Raw genomic sequence first — 26,472 nt, forward strand, 5'->3', positions numbered from 1 at the left:
GCATCAGTTGCAGGAAAGACAGGGAGTGGATTAGCAGGTGGTAGGAAGAAAGAGAGAGGAGCAGTTAATGAGGAGATAGGGAGTGGATCGGCAGGAAGAGGAGCAGGTGGTAGAAGTGAGGCAGGGAGTGGAGCAGGTGGTGGTGGGAAGATCAGCAGGTGCTGGGGGAAGACAGGGAGTTGAGCAGGTGGTAGAGGTGAGACAGGGAGTGGAGCAGGTGGTGGTGGGAGAGCAGGGGAGTGGGCAGGGTTTAGCGTTGAGGATAACACCCTGGTCATGATTCATCTTGGAAAGTAATTCATGCTGAAAAGAAGCCTGAACAGGCCCTTGAGAGCTGGGTGTTTGTAACATAGCAACCAGTGGACGCCAGCATTCCCTGGGCGTGCATACTTCCCCGTGCAAGCGCTGGTATAAATCGAAGGGACATGACGGAAATAAGTAAACGTATAAACAAGAGCATGCCGCCTTCTGCTTTATCTGGCTTCAGTTTCATTCCAGAGAGAAGAGACCAAAACGAGCTAACTTACTTCGGTAACCAGAAGAAAGTGAGTTTACGTTCCAAACAGAAACTTTTCTACGAATTTTGTCCGTCTCCGTTCTTAATTCTAAAAGATACTTAACACACGAAGCCTCTGCAGACGTGGCAACTCAACCGTCTCGTTAAAACCGCCTTTCAAGAACAAAGATTCGGTATAAAAAATGATTTTGTTTTTCTTTCAAAAATAAGCTAATGTTGTGTGCGGTTTGTGGCATCTTTAGTGGCCTAATTTATCTTTTACGTGCCAGAACTCTACAGAAGTTATACTGGTAAATCTGAAAATGCTTTTGCAATTTGTTATTTTAAGAAAGGCTTTTTTGTTATGTGGGTATGATCATGGCTTTGCCATTTTGTTCCTCCTGCCTGCCTTACATCCCACAGGCCTGCACTGCCCTCTTTTGCAGGTGTATAAGTAACATAGGAACTAACCACAGATAACAGCGTGGAGCTGGAGGAACACGGCAGGCCAGGCAGCATCAGAGGAACCGGAAAGTTGACATCAACTTTCCTGCTCCTCTGATGCTGCCTGGCTTGCCGTGTTCCTCCAGCTCCATACTTTGTTATCTCTGACTCCAAAATCTGCAGTTCTTGCTATCTCATTGATAGGAACTAACCAATTCCTATAAGTCAGTGAGTGAGAAAAGCAATCACTGTCTCTTGGAGAATGACAAAAGGCCTAGATGGAGTACATAAACACAATTTTGGTGTTGGTGAGTTTCAATATGTAGTTTCAGAGGAAGGTTAGAATGAGAGAGGAGCCCTCAGTATGATGTCGGAAGAATCTTGTCATTGTTCATCTGTGCTGCTTGTGGTAAACTACTGAAGTCAGAACTAAGCTAGTATTTTAATAGCTAAACATAGAGGATTTTTCTTCAAAAGTGAGTATCATCGCTTTTTCCCAGATACATTTGAGTGAATCTCTATTTCCCTGGCACCACATCATCTCATCTCATCATATAAAAGGTACAATGATAATTATTAGGGCCAGATAGACATTCCTGTAACTTCAGTCATGCTCAACAAAATCATGTGCTCTCGCAGAATCCTCTTCTAATTTACTCTGTGGTAGACTCCCAAAGTGCAAACCTGTCTCAGATAAAATTGGGCCTGGACATGATTAAAGATGGATACCACAGTTCCTGCAGTCTTCGCAAGCAGGACAAAGAGAGCCCAGTCCTGATGAAGGGTATAAACCCGAAACGTCAACTTTCCTGTTCTTCTGATGCTGTCTGCCCTGTTCATTCAGCTGTACACTGGACTCTGACTCCAGCATCTGCGGTTCTTGCTATCTCAGAGCATTTAGTCCATGGCAGCTCCTCCTTCATGGATAATTGCCTTGGCAGCTGGTACCTTTTCAGGCCAAAGCCAGAACCAGTTGTTCCAGAGTAGGTCTCCAGTTCTCATTGGTTGCATCCACTCTGCACTAACTGCATCGTGATCGTACATATATTATTTTTAAACTGCTGGTTCACTGAAACACAGGCATCAGATGCAGAATTTTTGTGTAATAAACATGTTTTTAAAAATCTAAATAGAAAAATTTAAAAGATCTTGATGTACAGCAAACCAACACCATCACTATAGTGAGTCAAATCCAGAGAAATTACCTTTTTATATCTTAAAAGAAGATTTAACTGCTTCTCCCCAGTTCTGCACTGCGTACCTTAACATATTCTTACCTGAATACTCAAAACTAAAAGCTTAGATTTTCTCAGTCTTGTAATAATCTGCAAATTTCTACCCAAAAACTCCTGGTCTGGAACCTTCATAAAGCAAACTTTTACACTATATCTCCACATCACTAATCAGTTATAGCACGGATCTGCACTTCAGTGCTGCACTTCAGCACCTTTTCATTATCACGCTGCTACAAGGACAGTTTGCACACAGGGATTAACATCCAGCTCATGGTTTGGAGCAGGGTGCACCTCAGGACTGTTACACTCAGCTCGCTGGTTAGTGCTCACTCACTTGTGCCTCTGTCAATGCTAACAGCAGCCATGACTTATCTTTACCTTGCCAATTGGTGCGTTGTCCCCTCTGCAGGACCTTAAAGACTCACAATACTTTTGTCTTGACTTAACTTTTAGTGCAAACACAAAACCAGGCAGCTTGTCATAGTTGTTAGCAGTCATCAGTCAACAAGGTGGGCATGTTAGAGTCATAGGGTTGTACAGCATGGAAACAGGCCCTTCAGTCCAACTCGTCCATGCCGACAGGATAACCTAAATTAATCTAGTCCCATTTCCCATCATTTGGCCCATATCTCTCTAAACCCTTCCTATTCATTGTATCCATCCAGATGACTTTTAAATGATGTAATTGTACGAGCCTCCACCACTTCCTCTGGCAGCTCATTCCATACATGCACCACTCTCTGTGTGGAAAAGGAGTTGCCCCTTGGGTCACTTTTAAATCGTTCCCCTCTCACCTTAAACCTATGCCGTCTAGTTTTGAACTCCCTTACCCTGGGGAAAAGACCTTGGGTATTCACACTATCCACACCCCTCATGATCTTATATACCTCCGTAAGGTCACCCCTGAGCCGCTGATGCTTCAGGGAAAATAGCTCCAGCCAGTTCGGCCTCTCCTGATAGCTTAAACCCTCTGACCCTGCTATAATTCTTGTAACTCGTTTCTGAATCTTTCAAGTTTCACATCATCTTTCCTATAGCAGGGGGACCAGAACTGAATGCAGAATTCCAAAAATGGCTAAACCAATGCCCTATACTCCCTCAACATGACCTCCCAACTCCTACACTCAATGCAGTGGCTGATAAATGCAAGTGTATCAACACCTTCTTCACTAGACTGTCTAAGTGCGACCCCACTTTCAAGGAAATATGAACCTGCACCACAAGGTCTTTTTTATGGCAACACTCCCCAGGACCTTACCATTAAGTGTATAAGCCCTGCCCTGATTTGCCTTTCCAAAATGCAGCACCTCACATTTATTTAAATTAAATTCTCTCTGCCACTCCTCGGCCCATTTGCCCATCTATTGTATTCTGTGGTAACCTTCTTCGCTGCCCACTGTCTCTAATTTTAGTGTCGTCTGCAAACTTAGTGACCGTACCTCCTATATTCACATCCAAATCATTTATATAAATGATAAAAAGCAGTGGACTCAGCACTGATTCTTGCATTGCTGTACGGCACCATGTTATGTTAGTGGTGCACATGCACCATAAGCCAGCTCTGTACTCATCAAAGATATTACAGAGGCTTCAGGCAAAAGGCCATGTCTCAAAGTCACAGGTGAGTTAAATCCAGGGAGACACCATTCAGGCAGAGAGTCCTGGCACAGTAAGTCAAGGCAGCCTCTATCAGTCCAGGAGCTTTGGCACAATAGGCCAGTTGGGGTGGTCAGTACGAGTCTGTACAAGTCTGGGTAGTGGACCATGGTCAGCCTTCTTGTCAAGTACGATCAATCTGGAGATATGCAGGAACACAGTTGGGGAATTGTAAAAGGGCAACACCATTACACAGCCACCAATATATTAAAAGTGAAACACACCAGGAAGCGCTACATGCTACAGTGATCCTTAGGCATTAATCTACTGTATGTAGTCCAAATCTTGGCCCAAAGCACGCTTGGCAACATTATGAATCAATCAAAATAATGGCTGTGTTCCACAAGCAATGTGTTGCTGCCTGGGAAGATCAACCTCAGGTGCTAAAGTAGTAATCATCTGCCATTTTCACACACCCTTCTCAAGGTACAGGAGCTGCTTACTTCATCCCTTGGATTATCTAACACTGTGTAGTACTCAGGATGGTTAGGCTTTGTACCTTCAATGTTGTAGCTGGGGCTGAACAGACATTTGCTTACACAATTGATGAAGAAAAGTGAACATATGTTTATAAATGTGATGATATATTTAAATTGACTGTCACCTGTGTGGCATCAGAAGATCTTGTTCTTTCTTTCTCTCTCACTACATCTCAGTGTAGTCTGGAATTCTGCAGCTGGGTGGAGGGAACCTGCTGTACAGTGGAGTCCAATGGCTTTGGAGGTTTATCAAGTGACCTTGGGCTGAGGAAGGGGGGAGAACGTTTTGTGGCTAGATTGCCCAAAAATGCATACTGTGTCCTGCCCAGAGGAAGGTGGAGCATCCCTTGATTTGAACTACCTCAGAGCTGAGGTGGCAGGCAGGGTTGCTATGGAAGGTCCAGGCATCTCTGAGTATTCTGACGCAAACCTTCTGGGGCCTGTGTGTAGTTCCACCTCTGATTGGGTGTCTACTGGCATTGCCCTGCCTCCTTGTGGGGAAGGTACACCTGAAGTGAACTCATGATCCTTGTGCCAAAGTAGCTTTGCCATTGGTATGGAGCATGTGTGGCTGGAGTGATGGAGTGCAGGTCTGTGCACACATCTAGCAGACTCTGAAACTTCTGGACCTGGCTCTCCATGGCAGCTGCTAACCTGATAATGGAGGCAGCTAGATGATCACATGCTTGAGGCAGCTGGGTTCCTACTACATTGCTGCAATCCTGCAATCTTTCTGTCAAGTTGGCCACTGCCTTTGACAAACCTATGTCTGCCTGTACTTATCAATGAAGTCACAAATTGCTAACACCATCAGGTCCTCTCCTGCTTGGGGCTGAGCAGGTACCTAGGTTCTGCAGCTCTCTGAGTACTGGTGACCTGGGATATTTCTTCCTTGGCCAGCTGCAGACACATGATGTGCTCACCAGCAGGTGCTACTGATTCTAATCTAGATAACTTTCCCGCTGAGGTGTTAGTATCTGAGCTGGTCAGGGCTGCACAAAGCAGCCTTGCCAGGGCATCCTCTGAGGCTTCTGAATTGATTTGATTTATTGTCGTCACATGTACCTAAGTACAGTGAAAAGCTTTGTGTGCAGTACAGGCAGATCATAACATACAAGGACATACAGATCATTTAGACAGAACAAGACATACAAGGCTATGGGTGCACAGAAGGAAGATCAACATTATTTGAAATTAGAGAAGTCCAATCAGCAGTCTAATAACAGCAGGGAAGAAGTAGTTCTTGAACCTGTCGGTATGTGTGTTTAAGCTTCTGTATCTTCTGCCTGATGGAAGAGGTTGGAAGACAGTATAACCGGGTGGGAGGGGTCTTTGATGTTGACAGCCTTTCAAGGGCAATGAGAAATGTAGGTGGAGTCCATGGATGGGAGATTGGCTTGCACGATGGTCTGGGAGGTGTACATAACTTTCTGTGGTTCCTTGTAGTCCTGGGCACAGCAGTTGCAATACCAGCACTTTTACGCCCAGATCGAATGCTTTCTATGGTGCATCTGCAAAAGTTGCTGAGGGTCCTTATGGACATGCCGAAATTCCATAGCCTTCTGAGGAAGAAGAGATATTGTTGTGGCTTCTTGACTGTAGCATCCGTGTCGGAGGTCCAGGACAGATTGTTAGTTACCGTTATTCCTAGGGAATCTATGCTTTCAACCCTTTCCACCTCAGTTCCATTGGTGTAGATAGAGGCAAGTCCTCATCCTTTTCTTTCTGAAATCAATGATCAGATCTTCAGTTTTGCTGACATTTAGGGAGAGATTTTTATCTTTGCGCCATGACACCAAGCATCCTATCTCCTTCCTGTGTTCTGACTCATCATTGTTTGATGTCTGGCCTATAATAGTGGTGTTGTCAGTGAACTTGTAGATAGCGTTCGTGTGAAATTTGGCCATGCAGTTGTGAATGTACAGGGAATACATTAGGAGGCTGAATATGCATCCTTGTGGTGTGCCGGTGTTGAGGATTATCGTGGAGAGGGTGCCACTATCTATCTAACTGATTGCTGTCTGTGGGTCAGGAAGCTGAGGATCCAGATGCTGAGGGCAGACCTAGGTCTTGGAGTTTTGACATTAGTTTGTTTGGGATTATAGTGTTGAAGGCGGAGCTGTGGTCAATAAATAGGAGCCTGACGTAGCTATTCTTACAATCCAAATGTTCCAGGGATGAGTTTCGGGCTAGAGAAATGGCATTTGCTATGGATCTGTTTCGCTGATATCGGCAAATTGCAAAGGAGTGCGGCAGGCTGGAAGGCTAGAGTTGATCTGAGCCCATGACTAATCTCTCAAAGCACTTGATGATTATGGAGGTCAGAGACGCCATGCGGTAGTCGTTGAGACATGTTGCATGTGTTTTCTTTGGTGCCAGGATGATGGTGGTCTTCTTGAAGCAGGTGAGGACCTCTGATGGTAACAAGGAGAGGTTAAAGCTACCAGCGAATGCTCCCTCCAGCTGGTCTGCTGGACTGTGGTCTGTCCCTTGGAGAGGAGGAGATGTATTGCCGCACCACCATCTTTACATGGAGACACTTTGGATACAAAAGAGAATGCTTTGTTACTTACGGATAGAAATTGTGGCATTTAATAATCAATTTATAATGGGGATAATTGGAGTCTAGCACAGCAGTGAACAATGTGTCTTACTTGGTTACTTGGGATGATTCAGCAACTCCACAGGTCCAGTCCTGATCCTCAGTGGTAAGGACCAATATCTTTTCTTCATTGTGGGTAGGGAACTGAACGTCAGGCACTGTAGTAGCAGTCCTGGCTCTTTCAGCCCTGTTTTCTCATGGAATGTGAGAAAGGGAAGGATTGAGTGAGATGAAAGTGGTGAGCAGCACAGCTGTTAAGTATCCTGAACTAATGAGCAGATTTGTAAGTGTAGCAGTGTGGTGGTTGGGTGGGGGAAAGTGGGTGCAGTAGCAGAAACATTGAATGTAAGGCAATAGAGAGAGCATGGTGGCAGTTGTCCTGGTTGAGTGGCGAAGGTCATTGACCTTGTTTGGTACTGCCAGGCATTCCTCAGGATGGGTGAAATTACACTGACTCTGATGGCAACCCCAGACAGGGTCAGGGTCTTGTGTCTTGGTCTCATCCGCTGGTCATGTGGGAAGGGTAAATCCCTCCTCCACACTATTCTGCCAACTAGGACCTCCGGTTTCCTGTCTGTAAAGCAGGGACCCAATTTCTCTTTGCGTATGTCCTGTCTGGTGCAAATGTCCCAAACTTCCCTGGGCGGTGGTGGACTGCCCGTGCTTGAGCAGGTTCACAACAGCCTACTAAATATGGCACTTTGAAAAGGGTTTCTGAGACATTCGAGCTGCCTGTGACAAGTGGGAAAATTGCATTAATATTGGAAAATTGTGGCAACATAGGGCTCTGGATATGTGGTTAATGAGTCAGTTTTGGGATGAATGTACGTGAAAAACAGTTCAGCCTCAGAAAATACTCCCAACCCATGAAACAACAAAAATTATATTTTGTGATTTCAGGTAAAATGTAGCCCTACTTTTGCTTTTGACCACAGTCCAGTCTCGTTCAAAACTACCCTAAAAGCTTTCAAGCTCTGTTTTTCTAAGCTAAAATCAATCCTTCATTATTCTAAATCAAAAGCATGCTATTGCTTTTCAATGTTTATTCCCTATTATAAGCCCCATAGTATTAGCAAATAATCTTCCACTAATATTCCAGAGTGCCTGTGGGAATAAAGGGCCCTGATTGTCTTCACAAAAGGAATCAATACCCATATACCAAACTCTAAAAATGGTATAACTCCATGCTCCTTGTGATAAAGTAGCATTCTATTTGCCTTCCTAATTCCCTGCCGTATCTACACACTAACTTGTTGTGCTTTACGTATGAGGACACCCAGACTCTGCAGTTGGGTCAGGAGGCAACATATAGAGCTTTGAGAGGTGGACGAAGGATGAGGAAGAATAGCAGTGCTTTGGGTGGAGTCTGCACTTCCACAATCCTTTTCCGCCTTTCCACTGGTAGGTGACCTGCTGTCCCCTATTAGTCTTGATTGTGGCACGAGGCTAACTTTTTTTGAGCCAAGGTTATGTCAATGAACCTTCTCCAAGGGATTATACTCCTGCTGGGTTTTAAGAAGCAGGCTTCTTCCTCCAGTCCACTAGGATCAAAATGATTCTATGGGTTCTTATAGACCCCAGAGTGATTCCCAACAATGCCTTGGCAACTTTGAGCTCATTGAGACTCTATCCTTTTTGATGCTATTTGTCAGTTGTGGGAATATTATTCTGTGGGGTCCATTTAAATACTTCAGTGCAACCATGTATCTGATTGTATTGTACCAGCTGCCGACTTGCTCATCTCTGAACTTGTTCAGGATGTTGTTGCACCACCACTGTGATTGAACAGGTACCTGGCCACTAGCACTGCTCCGAGTGCCAGTGGCCTGGGGCATTTCTCCCTCACCCATCCACATAACTGTGGGTGTGCGGTCCTGAGCTTCAGCAGCTAGGTGCTGCTGCTAGTGGGGAGGTCCATTGGGCAGTCTTCACTGATGGTTCCTCCATGTCCTTTTCCTCTGATGTCAAGGAGGTCTCCTGCAGAAAGGATGGTTGCCACTTGGCTGATGTGCTCGGCACACTGGCTACAGCTATAATACATGGAAGACTTGCCCTGGGTGGCAATCGTTGACCAGTTATACATCAGGAAGGGACAAATTTGTTTCGGCTTAATGTCATACTTCTGTTCCTATGTTTTCATAAACAAATCAGAAAGACAGGACAAAAGCTTGGGATCATTTTTTTTAAACTTTTGTTGCCTGGGCATAACGTAGTGGAGCAGTTTGGCCACCTGTGATACAACACAAACCATTTTTATTCCATTTAAGTGATGGCTTCCCTGATACACCTTCCAACCAGCCCAAGTGAAGGCTGGCGTGAAGAAAATCAGAATGCTGAATAGGCTTTCATTGTAGGTTCTTGTGTTTGCTTTCTTCTGTTGGCTCAGGAGAGAGGAAATATTGCTTTAAGCTGAGTAAGAAAACTTTTAGGTCACTTCTGCCTGGATTGGTCCAGCTTCATCAATTTGTCCAGAAGCTTCTGACAGAAAATAAGGGATATGATTTTCACATGAGCGTCAGAGCCCTTATTTCAGGACAAAATAGGGTCCTGTGCTTGCAATTACTGGAATCAAACCAAGAGAGCTTCTTGTTCATTTGAAGATGGTGAGCAGGCTGTCAGTATCAGAGCTGCCAACAGCTCTAGAACTCCATCAAGAGAGTAGGTTCTGTTAGGACAGTTAAGTAATCTGAGGGCATGTCAAAGTAGAAGCATCCTTCATGGAAAGAAAGGGAAACCAATGTGCTGAAAATTTCAACTGCTGGTATGGCCACTGCTGTAGATGGTCCTCTTTTTTAAGTGGGTCAAAAACAGAAATTTTCTGACGAAGGGTCACTGGACCTGAAACATTTTCTCTGCTTTCTTTTCACAGATGTTGCTAGACCTGCTAAGTTTTTTTTTCTGAAATTCTGTTTTAGTTTCTGATTTCCGATATCTGCAGTTTTTTCGTTTTCGTGAATACTTGTGGATGCAGTGCCAATCAAGCGGGCTGCTTTGTCCTGAACAGTGTCAAGCTTCTTGAGTGCTCTTGGGGCTGCACTCATCCAGGCGAGTGGGGAGTATTGCATCACATGCCTGACTGTGCCTTGTAGATGGTGGACAGACTTTGAGTCAGGAGATGAGTTACTCACCGCAGTATTCCTAGCTTCTGGCCTGCTCTTGTAGCCACTGTGTTTATGTGGTGAGTCCAGTTGAGTTTCTGGTCAACGATAACCCCCAGGATGTTGATAGTGGGGGATTCAGTGATGGTAACACCAATGAATGTCAAGGGGTAGTGGTTAGATCGTCTCTTATTGGTGATGCTCATAGCCTGGCATTTGTGTGGCATGAATGTCACTTGTCACTTGTCAGCCCAAGCTTGGATATTGTCAAAATAAAATTCTTATCCAGAGTTTAAATAATCTTAAAGCAATTCCTTCTTTGTAACTAAGAAAGCTTAGAAGTTTAATAAAATCATGTGTATTGGCTTTCTTAAAAAAAAGTTTAAATATTTGATTGGAAGGCATTAATTTTTAAATAGTTCATTCAATAAGTCTTGATAGAAATGGATTTGGTTTGTTTCTTTTATCTAAGATGCAGCTGTTTCTTTTTAAGAGCACGGTGTGGATCATGTAAGGCATGTAAACCACAATTTCTTTATTTTATTATGAAATGAGAATAACAGTTGGAGAATAAAAGGAGTGCAATACTACAGGAGACCTTTTGGTTTTATGTCAGACAAGTTGAATGCATTTAATTTTATATCTTGTAAAGGTACATCCTTTCTCATAGCAATCCATAACATAACCAGTCTTAGCTGTTCATCTCCCTGTCACTGGTAAATTGCAGCAATGAAAGAGTTGGTTCTCTTCTGGCAAAACATCACAGAGTGTCTTTTGCATATATACCTGAAGCAGATGGAAGATAATTTGAATTCTGTACAGCAAGCTTCACCTTATTCTTTATCTTTTTCTTTGCCTTTTTTGCAAGTCAGGAGGACAGTATTCCATCTTGGAGTGATGGCATTAATTGAATCAAAAGTTTCCTTGGGCTGGAGCCCAAAGAGAGAGAACAGTTGGACTGACAAAGGAGTGAATAACGATCTGGCTGGGAGGGTGAATAGCTGTTAAGATCCCCACCTATCGTTTACACTTTATCCCCTCCCCCCACCCTATCTTCTACATATAAACTGACACTTTCCTAGCTACCATCAGTTCTGAGGAAGGGTCACCGGACCCGAAACGTTAACTCTGATTTCGCTTCACAGGTGCTGCCAGACCTGCTGAGCTTTTCCAGCAACTTCTGTTTTGTTTCTGATTTACAGCATCCACAGTTCTTTCGGTTTTTAGCTGTGAGAACCAGTGGGCTTGTAATGGATGTTAGTGGATAACCTATCCTCAGAAATGGAAACAGTGAAGACAAGGATGGGAAAAATCAAAGATGGACCATGTGAAGGTGAGAGGAGGATGCAAATTGGAAGGAAAATTGAATCTTTCTAATTCTGGATGAGAGCAGGAAGCTGCACTGAAGACATCATTGAGGTAGTGGAGACAGTTGTGGGTGGTGATCAAGGGACTGGACCAAGGAATGTGCATCATGTTAACCTCTCTGCTAAATATTTGTTATCATCTTTTACTTTATCTTGTTTTTTGCTTAATAGAACTTCCTCCAATGAGATTTTTGTTTAGTTATTTATATATTCTTCAGGATATTATGATATGTATATGTTGTCCTAAATGCAGCTGTTTAACCTCATTACTTCATGGCAAGACTAACCAATTTTCCTGACATCTAATTTCCTCCATTGTTTAACAGTGCCTTCTTTAGAATGGCTTATTCAAACTACCATCCCCAACTTCCGTAAACTTCAACTCATCCCAAACTTCAGTGCTTGCATTCTTTTAATCCCTCTGTTACATCACCCAACACCTCATCCTCCCTGACTTATGGATTCTCAATGTCTTAGATTTCCCATTTAAAATTCCCATTGTATTGTGTAAAGCCTTTCATAGCCACCACCATGCTTATCCCTGTAATTTTCCCCTTGCCTTGTATCCTCTCTGAATTACGAGCCAAGTTTTTTTTTGCTGGTTGTGGCCTCTCGTGCATCTCCAACATAACCTGAACCATTCCACCACTCTATTATAGCTGCCAAGCCCTCAGTCGCCAGAATTCTATTCTCTTAAAATTTCCTCCCTAAACTGTTCTGATTTTACACTTGACTTTCCTTTATGACATTTCTTAAAAACTGTCAACCAAGCACTTTGGCATTCATCACCATCTCTCTTTTAGCTCATCTTCTGTTTTCTGCATGTTCTTATGAATCAATTCAGGATGATTTTCTATGTTAAAAGTGCTATACAAATGCAAGTTGCTATTGTTGAAAGTGTATAAGCTGTACAAAGATGCAGTGAGAAGCTGGATGATAAAATCATTTGAAACATTGAAACACAGAAAATAGGAGCAGGAGCAGGCTATTTGATCTGCTATTCGGTAATGATCATGGCTGATCATCAAACTCAGTACACTGTTCCTGCTTTCTCCTCATACCCTTTGATCGTTTTAGAACAATATCTAATTATTTTTTGAAAATTTCAATGTTTTGACCTCACTTGCTCTTTGTTGCCAAGAATCCACAGGTTCACCATTGTCTGGGTGAAAAAATTCTCCTTATTTCAGTGCTAATGGCCTACCCAAGATCCTTAGACTGTGACCTCTGGTTCTCTATTCCCCAGTCATTAGGAAAAACCTTCCTGCCTAGTTCTGTTCTATAAGATCCACTCTAATTCTTCTAAACTTCAGTGAATACAGTCATAACCTATCCAGTCACTCTTTATATATCAATCCTGCCATCCCAGGAATCAGTGCAGTAAACCTTCGTTGCACTCCCTTCTTCGCCAGAATATCCTGTCAATATACCAGGTCTCATCTCACCAAGACCCTGTAGAATTTCAGTAAAACATTCCTGCTCCTGTACTCTAATAATTTCATTATGAAGGCCAACATATTATTTACCTTAAACAAAAACAAGTTGCTGGAAAAGCTCACCAGGCCTGGCAGCATTTGTGAAGAGAAATCAGAGTTAACGTTTCAGGTCTGGTCACCAGTCACAAAGAGTTATAAAGATTATATAGTGAAAAACTAAAACAAATTACGCATTTTTTTGAAGACTTAGATTCTTAGATTATATTTGTTCATGGGTTTTGCAATAGAAATCAATTTGTCATTACATATTTTGTATAAACTGAATAATTCCAAGTAGGAATTATACTGCGATGCAAGTTGAGAAAGATTTTACATCTGGAAATCTTTTTTTAGGAAGTATCCGTGCTGCTGTATGATCAGGTTTTTAAAGTACATGAAGGGTACAATAATAAGATTCATCGTGATGATCGAGAACATAGCAACAACCAAGGTCTCAATGTCAATGCTGAGGTATGTTACTAGCCTTTTTAGATAAGAATGATCGTGATCATTGAATTGTTATACCCTGACGAATGGATATCATCCAACTTGCAAAAGAGAGGCAATCAAAGCTGCATTGTCCCTTCAAAAGATGATTGCAAGTATTTAACATTCTCTTGTAGCAACTCAGTTGTTTTTGTCCCATCACTGGGGGCAATTCATTTTTTTTTCCTTCAATTATGATAAAATCTACAAAACTTGGTAGCGTTCTTATGCTACCATATCATTTTTATAATGTTTTTAATGATTTTGAAACATTTCCAAATATTCAAAGAATGCTATGCACAAATATTACCCTGCTAACCAACTCAAGATCAGCAGGATAGTGGGAGAACAAGGCAGAGGCCTCCAACCTTGGGACAGGGTAGATTCTCCACCTCTACCCCCACCTTGATGTCCCTATCAGTTGCCCTTTCTTTAGATGTTGCTTCTTAACTTGTTTTCACCAGACATGGGAACACCCTGAACTGCTGAGTTGCGCTCAAAAATGGGGGCAAATGAGTTCCATACTCCAGTCTTTAGAATGGTTGCATGGCACTGGTTCTTTTCACCTCTAAACTGAAGTTCATTCTTTTCAGATTCAGTTACACTCTAAAAATGAGTTAAACAAATAAATGATTTAACATTAAACTTTGCTTCCATTTAATTTGATGGAATTTAAACATAATTGCTTAAAGACGCCAAGTGTTCCTTTCTTCCTAGCAACCAAAATGGACAGAATTTTTCCCTCAAGTTTTTGAACTGAAATCAGAAAAGCTGAGAAGGTTCATGAATAGTCTGGTTCCTTGTAATTTACCCAATTTGTATGGTACCCAACTTAAAGCTTGTAATATTTTTGATGATTTTTCTTTTGTTGCTGTTGTGACGATACTATGGCTTTAAAAGATATAGTTTGGTTGAGACACAGGTATAGAGTGGTCTGCTTCAAGGTAATAAAGTAAACTGCTTCTGAGGCCTTGGGGATTTTTTTTTAAAGTTGGAACAATAGAAGCAGCTTGAATGGGTGGGGTCAAGATCCCACAGAACCAGGATTTTTAGTTTAGCTTTCAGTAGCTGTTGGGGTTGTGAAAGCTGCTACATCTCTCTCTCTCTTACTCTGTCTTTCTCTCTCTTTGCTACAGCTAAAAGCTTGGGTTCTCTTCCTGCTGCTAGAATTGCATGTGAGACAATCTATTTTACTGACTTCGCCTTTGCCAAAGGTGTGCTATTGAGATGCTACTATATTGGAACAGTTAATGAGGAGTTTGTTACTTTATGTATTTCGACAGAGTTATGGTTAAGCCAATGCTTGTTTTAATTATGTCAGTATTTTAATTATAGTATGAATAAAGTGTATTTTGCTTCAAGCCTAGTAGGTTGACCATTTGAATTGCATCCAGAACACAACACCTGGTACTTGCCTTTAAAATAAGAATAAGTTAGGGTCTAAGCTATCTTCTTGATATGTTTTCAGGGGGTTTGGTCTGGTCCATAACACTGTTATTCTTATTTGTACATATTAAAGAAAAAATACCGTGCAGCACCTTATCACAATTTCCCAGAATCTCAAAGTGCTTCACAATCAATTAATTACTTTTGAAATTCAGTTACTGATGTTAGGTGGAAAAACCATGCATGAAATCATTTCCCATTTTGGGGATATAGATATTCCTAACAGTTGCACTAGAATATGAAGTGTACATTTAGAAGGACATTTAAGCAGGTGCAAGTTATATAAAATATTATGGGATATGTTTGGACATCCAGTTCACTTTCAAAATGTTTACTGTGGTGTTTTCATAATATGCCATTGAATTCTGTTTTGTAAGAAATGTTCAGAAAACATACATTTCACTCTCACAGGCTTTTTTCTCTGTTAGCCTGGTGAGTAAGTACTTTACCTGATGCCACGATAAGCTTTACAGAATGGAATGTCCTAGATTTTAATTTCTGATAAACAAAGAACAATACACCACAGGAACAGACCCTTCTGGCCCCCCAAGCCTGTGCTACGTTTTGCCCTTCTGTATTAAAGCTGTCTTCACTTTTGTAGGATCCATATCCTATTCCCTTCTTATTCATGTGTTTGTCCAGGTGCTTCTTGAAAGCTGCTATTGTGTCTGCTTCCACCACTAACTCTGGCAGTGTGTTCCAGGCACTCACCAATCTTTGTGTGGAAAAACTTGCTTCGCACATCTCTTTAAAATTTCCCCCCTCATACCTTGAATATGTGTCCCCTAGTAATTGACCCCTCCACCCTGGGAACAATCAGTACTAAAGTATCTTGTCTCACTTGTGAAACCTGTTTGCGTTGTTATGGTTGTTTTCAATGCCTTTCTTGGATCTTCATCATTGATTTCCTACACACACAGACCCAATCCACAGCATCATGAGCTCTCTACCATGCGCAGGGCAAGGAGGTAGGTCCTAAATCCACCTCAACTGGAATAGGGAACAAACTCTGTGCTGTTGGCACCAAACTGATCATGCCAGCTGTCAAACCAGCACTCCGCTCCTCTTAAGAAACCAAACATTTTCGCAAGCATGTTGTAGTCTGGAGCCATGTATAGGACGGTGGAGGCTGCAATTTCTTTCCACCACGTGACTGACCAGAAATCTCTCCTGCTGTTTCTGTATGCCCATGGAGTATGTTGAAAGGATTTACAAATTGACACTTCTTTTTGGTCACAAAAACAGAAGTTGCTGGAAAAACTCAGCGGGTCTGGCAGCAACTGTGAAGAAAAAAATCAGAGTTAACATTTCAGGTTTGGTGACCCTTCCTCAGAACTGATGGTAGTTAGGAAAACATTGGTTTATATGCAGAAAATAGGAAGGGGGTGGGGTAGGGGTGTTAATCCTATTGTTAGTCACTGATAGTCTCCATTAACAGCTATTCACCCTCCTAGCCAGATCGTTATCAACTCATTTGTCTATCCCACTGCTGTTTTCTCTCTTTGGGCTCTATCCTTTATCCTATCATTTACTCCCTACCCACCCGGTGGGAATTCTACCTACTGCACCACAAAATTTCCATTCTTTTCTCGATAGGGAATGGAATATTCATCCAGTGTTTCCACTTTCAGTAGCTATGATGGGAATGTATGGGAGTCTGTGAAGGATGGGATTGAGGATACCTGCAGTTATGTGACAGTCAACAGTCTAGACTGAGCATGAAGAATGTTCACTTGAGTTTATAGTATCTGTGGAAGCATACTGTATCATGTCAATTTTTTTGTTTTCTTTATTCATTCACGGGATGAGGGCATCACTGGCTAGGGAGCATTGCATGTCCCTAATTGCCCAGAGGGCAGTTAAGAGTCAACCATATTGCTGGAGTTACATGTAGGCCAGACCAGGTAAGGATGGCAGTTTCCTTCCCTGAAGGGCATTAGTGAACTAAATGGTTTACCCCCCCCCCCCCCCACCCCCGACCAAAACATTGGGCAATGTCATCATTAGATCCTTAATTCCAGATATTTGTTGGATTCAAATTCCACCATCTGCCATGGTGGGATTCAAACCAGGTCTCTGGAACGTTAGAGATAACAAGGTGTAGAGCTGAATGAACACAGCAGGCCAAGTAGCATCAGAGGAGCAGGAAGGCTGAGCAGGAAGGCTTCGGGTCTAGGCCCGAAACGTCAGCCTTCCTGCTCCTCTGATGCTGCTTGGCCTGCTGTGTTCATCCAGCCCTACACCTAGTTAGCTCAGATTCTCCAGCATCTCCAGTTCTTACTATCTCTGGAACGTTATCTGGGTCTCTGGATTAACAGGCCATTGCCTCCCCCTGTTGGATCTGTTTTGTCTTCACTGCCTGTGAAGGTATTGGCATAGAACGTATTGAACAGAATAGCTTCTGCAATTTTTCCCAACGCATTTTGTACACAATCGACTCATAAATTTGAACAATGATTTAATCAGAATAAGGAATGAGAAAGAGATAGCAGGAACTGCAGATGCTGGAGAATCTGAGATAACAAGGTGTAGAGCTGGATGAACACAGCAGGCCAAGTAGTATCAGAGGGGTCTAGGCCCGAAACATCAGCCTTCCTGCTCCTCTGATGCTGCTTGGCCTGCTGTGTTCATCCAGCTCTACACCTTGTTATCGAAGGAATGAGAAAATTGTGTCCACGCATCTTCTCTCCTGGGGCAAAGCTAAATTGGTCATTCAATCAGAAAAACAAACTTTTGACTCTTGAGTTGCAATCCATTTTGAATGGAAAGTAAAACATTTTATTAAGTTAATGCAGGAAGTGTGGAAAAAGTTCAGAATTAGTTTTGTTTTCTGACTTTGATTTCATGAGGAAAAAAATATGAAAACAATAAAACTGTTGAATAACAATAGTGTGTTTAAAATATTATTTGCTTTGGTCTGTTAGCACTATAAATGTTTTTGAGTAATAACTACGTCTTTCTTTCAGGAAAGAGCTCGCACAGTTCCAGTCTTGTCATCATCCATCTATGGTAAACGCCCTGCACTTGAATCAGCAAATCGGGCTTTTGTCAGAATTGCCCGAGTCCAAACAGAATTTTACAGAAGGAATGGTATTGCTAATTATTTGGAAGAGGATCAGGAATGAAAGACAAGTAAAATCAGTCTGATCTGGGCTCATTTTCTCTGTAATTTTAATATATTTCTTTTTAAATATAGATCTTTTTAATAAAACATACATTCTTGATTTAAAAATTTGAAAATCATTCAAGCTTAAAAAGAAATCTGAATTTGTAGACTTTTTTTTTAAATACATTTTTCCATTTCTTCAGAGATGGATGGTCATCCATGAACATTATCTGCAGCCAACTGAGTCCCCTTGGAGCCTCCATGACAGGCTCCCTCCAGCCCCCTTGCATCTTCTATTTTCCCTCCAACATCCCTGGATCTCACACGCAGAAGATGTGAGACATGAGTGTCGCTGGCTAAATCAGCATCACTTGGCCATTCCATGCCCTCAAGTGTTATACAGGGTGTAGGTGAGACTACATCTGGAATAATATGTACAGTACAGGGCACCATACTTAAGGAAGGATGTTAATGCACATGATGCAGTTCCAAGAAGTTTTACTAGACTAATACCTGGTGCCTCTGCAAAGAGATGGCTGTCCACTAGTATTCCTGATATCAGAACAATAGCTATTCCTAGGCCTGGATCACCCTCCATTTCTTGGCAAAGTCGCAGCCCATAGAGTAGAGTCTTTTGCCTTTTGGGACTCTGGCTGGCTGTTTTCTCAGTATTTGTCTAGTTATCACTGTACGATCAGTAATCTCCTGGATTGGGGAAATCCATTACAGGCAAAGAAGATATTGAGCTTTGCTGCCAGTGATGGCACATCTGCTTCAAACTGTATGTGGCTCTCTGCTGTGTCATTGACAACTGCGCTCTAATGTGTTTCCCAACTTTCCATTTCTCCCATGCGTTCCAATTGAAAACAGCAAATTTCTGCACCAAACATTGTTAATGATCTCACAAATCTTTTAATTGGTGGCATTCAGATTGCTGGTTCTCCCTTCCCAACGATTTTTTGAAAATGGCAGTGATATCATCCAAGATTGTGATTTTTAAGTCATGTGGGTGATTTGAAGACCAAAAAGAGAATCCCAGTGACTCATGGGTTGACTGGTTGATAGTCATCCTCATTCACTTCATAATTGAAGACAAATAAATTTATTTCCTCCTCCTCTTTATAATCTTCTTGATCATTTTCTTCTTTCTGAAGTAATGGACACGCAGGAAAAACAACATGACCTAAGAATTAGTATCTTGATACCAGAAAGGGTGAAAAGACAGTGGGTTGTCATGATTTAGGATTTGAGAAAAGTTCATGAATTAATACTAACACTAGACTAGTTCTGCGTGCACAATCTGCAAAACTACTAAACTAGTGGTCATAGAAGTGGCAGGCAGTTCCATTTTGACTTTCCTTCATGTGTCTCAGAAACTCTTATTTACATTTCCGATGAATGAGAACCACTTCTTAACTCCCATTAGAACTTGAAGGTTGATGTTATGAGTTTCTTTTTCTGTTACCCTCACAGATTTTTTTCCCTTATTTGGGTCCACTTGGCAATCCAGAAATGGAAACTTCCAATTTTGCGCAAATTGTCTGGTGAGATATGAGTTCTCAAATTCTGAAACACTATCCAGGATGTTAGTGTTTACCTGTTGTTGTCAATGCTTTTGGACACTTCGACCAGTTTATGTATTGAAAACACTTCATCCATGCGCTCTTGTCAGTGAAGCGGACAAAGGAACACAGAATTCGGTTTGTGGTTCAACTGTCTTCTATTAATAAAGTATTCATTATTAAAACCACAATGAGAACGTTTCCCAAATTCCCAAAATATTTCCTCTCTGTCCAATAGTATCCATCTGAGAAAGGATGTTACCTTGAACGATCCATCTCTTTGAGCTGGGCCATTGGAATCTCCTTCCTCTCCAACGTAGGGCTGGCTTTTTTCCATGAATGTGGGTCTCACAGGTCGGGTGGATGTTCTTCTGGGTCTTCTCAGGTTTCCATATGGTCTTCCGCCATGAGTCTTTCTGCATGACATTGCTGCGAGTCTTTGCTGATGGAGTAATTTCTAGGCGTGTGTTCTTATCGCCTTTTGCCCTGGACATTCCCAAATGTTCTGTGGCCTTTGGCCAATAGGGTCATGAGCAGGGTTCAAAGCATCCAATGGGGTTGCACCAGTACCCTTCACCGTTGCCATGCTAGAGAAGTATAAGGTGCATGTCCTCACGCATTGCTTGGAAGTCAAAATGTCAGAAAGTCTGATCAATGGTTCTCCCTCAGGCTTGTTACAACTGACTCCCCCTGAACCTCTGTGACCACTTTGCTCTTGATTTCCACTGTTCCCTGTAGCTGATAGCTGCTGGCTGCTGTTTAATTTAGTTTGGCCAGTTTTCTGTCAGGCCCTATTTCTTCAGCTATGGGTTGATTTTAGGATGTTTAGTTTTGGGCACATGGTCACTTAACCATATTATTGTTTCCCTAGTCTTTTACTACAGTTGCTGCATGTTTAGAAAGGAACTAGGCCAAGTGTCCACCAGCCCAACAGCACTCCCATTTTATTTGGAATTTGTGCTACCTCATTATCCATCAAACTGCAAATGTATTTGATTCCCAGTTACACTAGTCAGTATTGCAAATCATCAGCATGCATAATTCCTGCCGCTGGAAAATACAAATGAGAAGGATAGCCCCATAGATTTATGATCTTGTTTATTCCATAGGGCAGGATTTTTGGGATGGCGTTATTTTCCACCTGAAAAGTGGACAAAGTCAGAAGTCACATAACATCAGGTTATAGTCCAACAGGTTTACTTGAAATCATAAGCTTTCAGAGTGCTGCCCCTTTGGCAGGTAACTTCTCCACATCAAACCTGAAGAGTGGGCAAAGAACATAGCCCTGCCGTCGCTGGCTTCCCCATCTCAGCCTCACCTGTGAAGTGAGACTTTCACCTGCTACTCATTTGTTGGAAAGTCTAGCCTCAAAAAGATACAGAACATTTGAGGCAGCTCTGTAGACTCAGCTGCGTTACCTGGAGTGGTGCCAATTGCTGGGACTATAAGCCATCCACACAGTCTAAGTGCAGGAGCTCATAGGACTGGTTTGTTGCAGGGGAATTAAGAGTGGGGATGCGAGGCTCTGTGGGAATAGGAAAGTAGGGGTCTTTTTGGAAATGTTAGAGTGGGAGGGAGCAGACCATGGCTCTATCTGGAATAGAGGCCAATGAATTAGGCACCTCTACTTTTCCACCCAATGCCAAAACAGGGTGATCTACTGGGCATCCTGACCACATGATTCTCTAACTCCTCCCACTGGTAAGATTATTACTGCTTGTTGGGATGTTTAGGGACCTCAATTGGGATGGGGGGAGGGGGGCTTCCTGGTTTCCAGCACCCCCCAACCCAAATTGTCAGCAGAGGTACCATAAAATTCTGCCCAGAGAGAAACCTTGATGCCCAAGAATTATCTGAGTTCCTTCCCTCAAACAGCTCCGTGGCTGGAAGTGAAATTCTACACTACAAACCATGAACAAATTGATGTGAGTATTTTTTTTTATTTTTCTCATCCCAATTGTCAACTAAGAATGGGTCAGTGACTGAACCACATTGAAGTCACTTCTTATCAGACCCACTTCCACAGGATGCCTGAATCCAATAAAGTAGGCAGCATGTACCCACTCAATTTACACTGGAAATGCATTGATGGCCATATTGGCCTTGGCTAACCAATTGATGTTCAAGGCATTTGACTGAAGCTGGTGCTGTGATTAGTTTTTTTGGGGGGCACATAGCTGAAGGTTGCCACTTAAAAACTAGTTCTGTGCTTTTCACTTGTGGAACCAAGAGGAGTGCTCCAGCTACATCTTGAACTCTTTCTAATTGCTTATTTCCTGACAGCCACGAGGTTTTTTGCCAAAAAAAGAATTGGCCAATCCTGCTGCATATTGTCCCCACCTAACCTGCATCTGATGGTATGGCTGGTGTTTGCAGTTCACTGATATTATTTCATTTTGGCTCGTGGATGTATTTACCATGGACCTGTCAGCCTCGTTAGGCAGGACCAGAGTGCCCTTAAGGTGTTACGAAGAGACGTGATTCAAATAGTATGTGGACCCAGATAAATGTATCTCGAACCCTGAAACAAAAGTAACTTTGTTTTTGTTGTGGCCAATGCCTTTTCCTTAGTAATGTTGTACCTGCAAGGAACAGATGTTGACAATACACATTTATGTTTAAGGACTAAGTGGAAAAATTGTAAACTATGGAATGGTTTGTACATTTTCTGCATTGGAAAAGGCACTGTGATTTTATCAAGGAAGAAGTCAACAGCTTAACATGTGCTGTAAGCCAGCTACTGTTTATGGAAAAATCAAGGCAAGCAAAGCTTTCAAGGAGATAAAGATGGGATTTATGACCTTTACTTACTGGAAGACCTGGTTGTCGAAAGAATGGTGGGAATGGGGGGTGGCTTTATGATAATAGCTGCCTACCAATTATTTCTGGACCTAGATTTCTGTTTTACAGACCTAAGAGACAGTAAGCAAAACATACAGAAAATGAAAGACTCTCTCGAGGAAATTCTTTTCTGAGTAGATGTTCTGGAACCCAGTAGAGTTTCCAAACATCAGTATTTCTGACACCTTATGACATCTGAAAAGCTGGATTGAACAATTTCCAAAGATTGCTCAGAACTCTCACCATAATCACCCATGGTGATTGCATGTAGGAAAATGGTTGTGGTTGTTGGAGGCCAGTCATCTTAATGTGAGGAAATCCTCGCAGTAGTTAATAACAGTAGTGTCCTAGGCTCAACTATCTTCAGTTGCTTCATCAATGACTTTCTTTTCATCATCAGGTTGGAAGTGGAGATGTTTGCTGATGATTGCACAATGTTCAGCACCATTTGCAAATCCTCAGATTTGAAATAGTCCATGTCCTAAAGGCAGCAGACCTGGACAATATTCAGGCTTGGGCTGAGATGTAGCAAGTAACATTTGTGCCACACAAATGCCAGGCAATGACCATCTTCAACAGGAGAGAATCTAATCATTGCCCCACAACTTTCAATAGTGTTACCATCACTTTCAAATTTCTGGGGGTTACCATTGACTAGAAACTCAACTGGACTAACCATATCAATATGCTGGCCTCAAAAGCAGGTCAAAGGCTAGAAATATGGCAATGAGTAACTCGCCTCCTGTGTCCCTAAAGCCTGTCTGCAATCTACAAAATGGAAGTGAGGAGTGTAATGGAATATTCTCCATTTGCCTGGATGATTGCAGCTGTAACAACATTAAAGAAGCTTGACACCATCCAAGACAAAGCAGTCCAATTAATTGGCATCACATCTACAAACATCCACTCCATCCACCACCAACGTTCAGTAGCACCGGTGTGTACCACCTACATGATGCACCACAGAAATTCACCAAAAATCCTTAGACAGCACCTTCCAAACCCATGACACCTACCATCTAGAAGGACAAAGGCAGATGATAACACCTCCACCTGCAAGTTGCAAGTTCCCTTCGGAGCTACATACCATTCCTGACTTAGAAATATATCGCCATTCATTCAGTGTCCTTGGGTCAAAATCCTGGAATTTTCTCCATAACAGCATTGTGGGTCTACATGGGTTGCAGCTGTTTAAGAAGGTACCTCATCAACACCTTCTCAAGGGCAACTTCGGATAGTCAATAAATGGAATCAACCAGTGATATCCACATCCCACAAGTGAAGAGAACAAAATGCACAACTTATACAATTTAATGAACTTAACTGTTACTTGTTCAAAGCACTTTAAAGTTAAGATTTTGCAGAATTTTCATCTGTTTCTCCTGTTAGTTTTTTTTTTAAGAAAGAGTGTATTTATATATATAAATATGTATATATATATATATAATTGCAAAAGCCAACCTGCTTGCCAATAGTCTTTGCATCTTTGATTTTATATAAGAGAAGTTATTTGTTATTGACAAAAGAAACCTGGCTGACTTGTTCCCAACACTGAACCTGACACCATCTGAGACCTCTATAATTGGCCATATCACTAATCTGGGTCAGTAAAATTTTGTACTGACCAGTGGAGCAGTGGGACTGGAAAAGGAAAGTGTTCCCCTCACAGCCCCCTTCAACTTTGGTAATAGCAACAGATGTTATAGCCTGATTCAGACTCAATTCAACTTTTAGGCTACCTGGTCTTCGCTGTAGATATTAGTCATTGTAATGTACTTTAGGATGCAAAGCCATCTTGAAATACTGTTGACATACTGAAGTACTGAAGAAGGGTTAATGGACCCGAAACATTAACTCTGCTTTCTTCCCACAGATGCTATGAGATCTGCTGAGTTTCTCCAGCAATTTTTGTTTTTGTTTTATGTTTCCAGTATCCAGAGTTTTTTTTTTGTTTGAAACTGGTTTCATCGGTGGTCTCTATCGAGGTATAAAACATTATCTTTTATTTTTTCCACAAAAGAACAACAAATGACAGATTCTGTAAATTAAACAACATACAAACTTTTAATGAATTAGTTATTACAAAACAATGTGACTTTAAATGTGTAACACTTTTGTAAAATTAGGTCCTCGTGATTCTTGTAGTTTGCTCAATTGTAGCAAATAGGGTATCCACAGCCAATGTGAGAGTTTCTAAACCTAAGAGTTTAGATGCAAGTAGCTCTACATATCCAAAACATAGGCAATGAATGTGCAGCTAAAGATGGAATCAAACTATGTACAAATTATATATTTAGAATACTCTTTCAAAGGCATATCACACTTTGCTGCTGAACATGTGATCTTTGATGCTGAATCTTCTGTTTATCAGGTCACCAGATTTCCTTGTGATAATGACCGTGTCATTTCTGTATTTACGAAGTATGTTTTCAGTTCTCCCTTCCCTTTGACATTTATTATTCCTCTGCATGTACAATTGTAGCCAAGTGTTTGTAGGATGTTACTGGTTTCTTCTGTTATCTAGGAATGATTAAAAATGAATCAAATAAACACATTAGTCCAGTAATTTATCCTGTATATGTAATAACGCTTTACATTGAAACAATCTTAAGAGGTTTTAGTAACTTGGTTGTAAAATATTGCAACATAACCAACATGTTGATACTTGGAGACAGTAAGAACTGCCGATGCTGGAGTCAGAGACAACACAGTGTGGAGCTGGAGGAACACAGCAGACCAAGCAGCATCAGAGGAGCAGGAAAGCTGACGTTTCGGGTCGGGACCCTTCTTCAGAAATGGGGGAAGGGGAAAGGACCTCTGAAATAAATATGGGGGGGGGGGGTTGGGGAAGGTAGGTGGGATGGCGATAGGTGAGTGCAGGTAGGCGATGGTTACCGCCTATCATCTATGCAGACAGGAAAAGAAGCCCAGATAAGCATAGAGGACATATTGGGACATGGGCAACAACCTCAATTAGAGGCAGCCCCATGAATTAAAGGTTTGGTCATTCTGGTGTTAGCATGCTGTCTGTTCCTTATTTTTGAAATAGCAACTGACAGACTGCTTGTTTCTGGTTTCTAAAGATCATTGCTTTTATTGCTGGTCAGTCACAAAAGGCCATGGAAGCATCTTGATGTTGATTAAGTGGCCATGCAATATCATGGATAGAGACTGTGTAGAGATTGTCCAGCAATGGCATGTTTAATGGAACTTCTGCAAGTATCCCTCCATTATGTGTCTTGTTTTGGGAAACAATACCTAGTGAAAAGAATAATTTACGATGATGTTGAAACAGAGGACTGGGCCTCTTTATTTGTTTAAATCACAGCTAATATGTATGTTATCCTTAAATCCCATTTTATGGTCTGAAAAAGCATTCCTTAGCCCTGATCCCATGATGTGGGCAGCTAGCTTCCCATATAACTGTTCTATTGATACATGGAGAAATGTTATTTTAAAGTAAGTGTACTGTTATATTATTACATTATTCTAATATAATTTTGGAGTTGTGTCACAATGTGTAGGCATACATAGACAGGTAGAGATTCATACTCTCACTACGCCACCTCTGGTCAGAAATGCTCAAAATAAATGGTGGGCAGAGTCACCTTGGGAATCCACAATTCATTCTGGAAAATTCCATCCTGGAGTCTCAGCAACTGGGGAAAAGTCACCCTCATGAGTAGAATGAAAGAAAATGGTGAGGACTCATTCCTGCAATCACAGGCTTGTTCTCTCTTCTGCTTGCTTCTGACAGGTTCATAGTGAGCAAAGTAAGTGGCAGCGAGAAGCAAGGCTGGAGGTTGTGGGTGTAGGAATGGGAAGTGAACCTGTCAGGCAAGACAGTGAGACTGACTAAAAAGGTCAGTGAGACAGGACAGCAAAACCAGCAAGGCTGGGACCAGAGGACCAGTGGAGTGACATGATGTGGAGGTGCCAGTGTTGGACTGGGGTGGACAAGGTCAAAAATTACATGACACCAGGTTATAATCCAACAGGTTTATTTGAAGACACAAGCTTTTGGAGTCTCATTCCTTCTTCAGGTGTCAGTGAGGGGGTGGCATCAGACACAGAATTTATAAGCAAAAGATCAAAGTGTCATAGAACTGATGTGGTGTTGAACAAAAACAGAAATTGCTGGAAAAGCTCAGCAGGTCTGGCAGCATCTGTGAAGAGAAA

The 26,472-nt window shown here is 41.9% G+C and overlaps 2 protein-coding genes across 2 annotated transcripts in view; one reads left to right on the forward strand and one right to left on the reverse strand.

Annotated features, from left to right (window-relative positions):
• The first annotated feature begins 425 nt into the window (after nucleotides 1–425).
• c2h5orf49 (chromosome 2 C5orf49 homolog) lies at nucleotides 426–17,942 on the forward strand. The gene is made up of 3 exons (XM_048616656.1): nucleotides 426–545; nucleotides 13,207–13,323; nucleotides 17,751–17,942. The coding sequence occupies exons 1-3, from the start codon at nucleotides 426–428 to the stop codon at nucleotides 17,907–17,909; spliced, it is 396 nt and encodes a 131-aa protein (XP_048472613.1). The 3' UTR covers nucleotides 17,910–17,942.
• Nucleotides 17,943–24,338: 6,396 nt separating this feature from the next.
• Nucleotides 24,339–26,472, reverse strand: part of adcy2b (adenylate cyclase 2b (brain)) — a 94,800-nt gene continuing 92,666 nt past the window's right edge. Inside the window, exon 14 of the mRNA XM_020520457.2 lies at nucleotides 24,339–24,813. Within this exon, the coding sequence (XP_020376046.2) occupies nucleotides 24,661–24,813 (153 nt within the window). The 3' untranslated portion in view covers nucleotides 24,339–24,660. The remainder of the gene's footprint in view (nucleotides 24,814–26,472) is intronic.

Source organism: Rhincodon typus, chromosome 2, assembly GCF_021869965.1.
Source record: "Rhincodon typus isolate 14 chromosome 2, sRhiTyp1.1, whole genome shotgun sequence".
NCBI lineage: Eukaryota > Metazoa > Chordata > Chondrichthyes > Orectolobiformes > Rhincodontidae > Rhincodon > Rhincodon typus.

What these genes read in the sequence shown, in the direction of transcription:
- c2h5orf49 (XM_048616656.1), top strand. Translation starts at nt 426, where the DNA reads ATGACGGAAATAAGTAAACGTATAAACAAGAGCATGCCGCCTTCTGCT. An exon ending in ACTTCGGTAACCAGAAGAAA is followed by an intron (nt 546 to 13,206) that starts GTGAGTTTACGT and finishes ATCTTTTTTTAG; the next exon opens with GAAGTATCCGTGCTGCTGTA. An exon ending in GTCTCAATGTCAATGCTGAG is followed by an intron (nt 13,324 to 17,750) that starts GTATGTTACTAG and finishes TCTTTCTTTCAG; the next exon opens with GAAAGAGCTCGCACAGTTCC.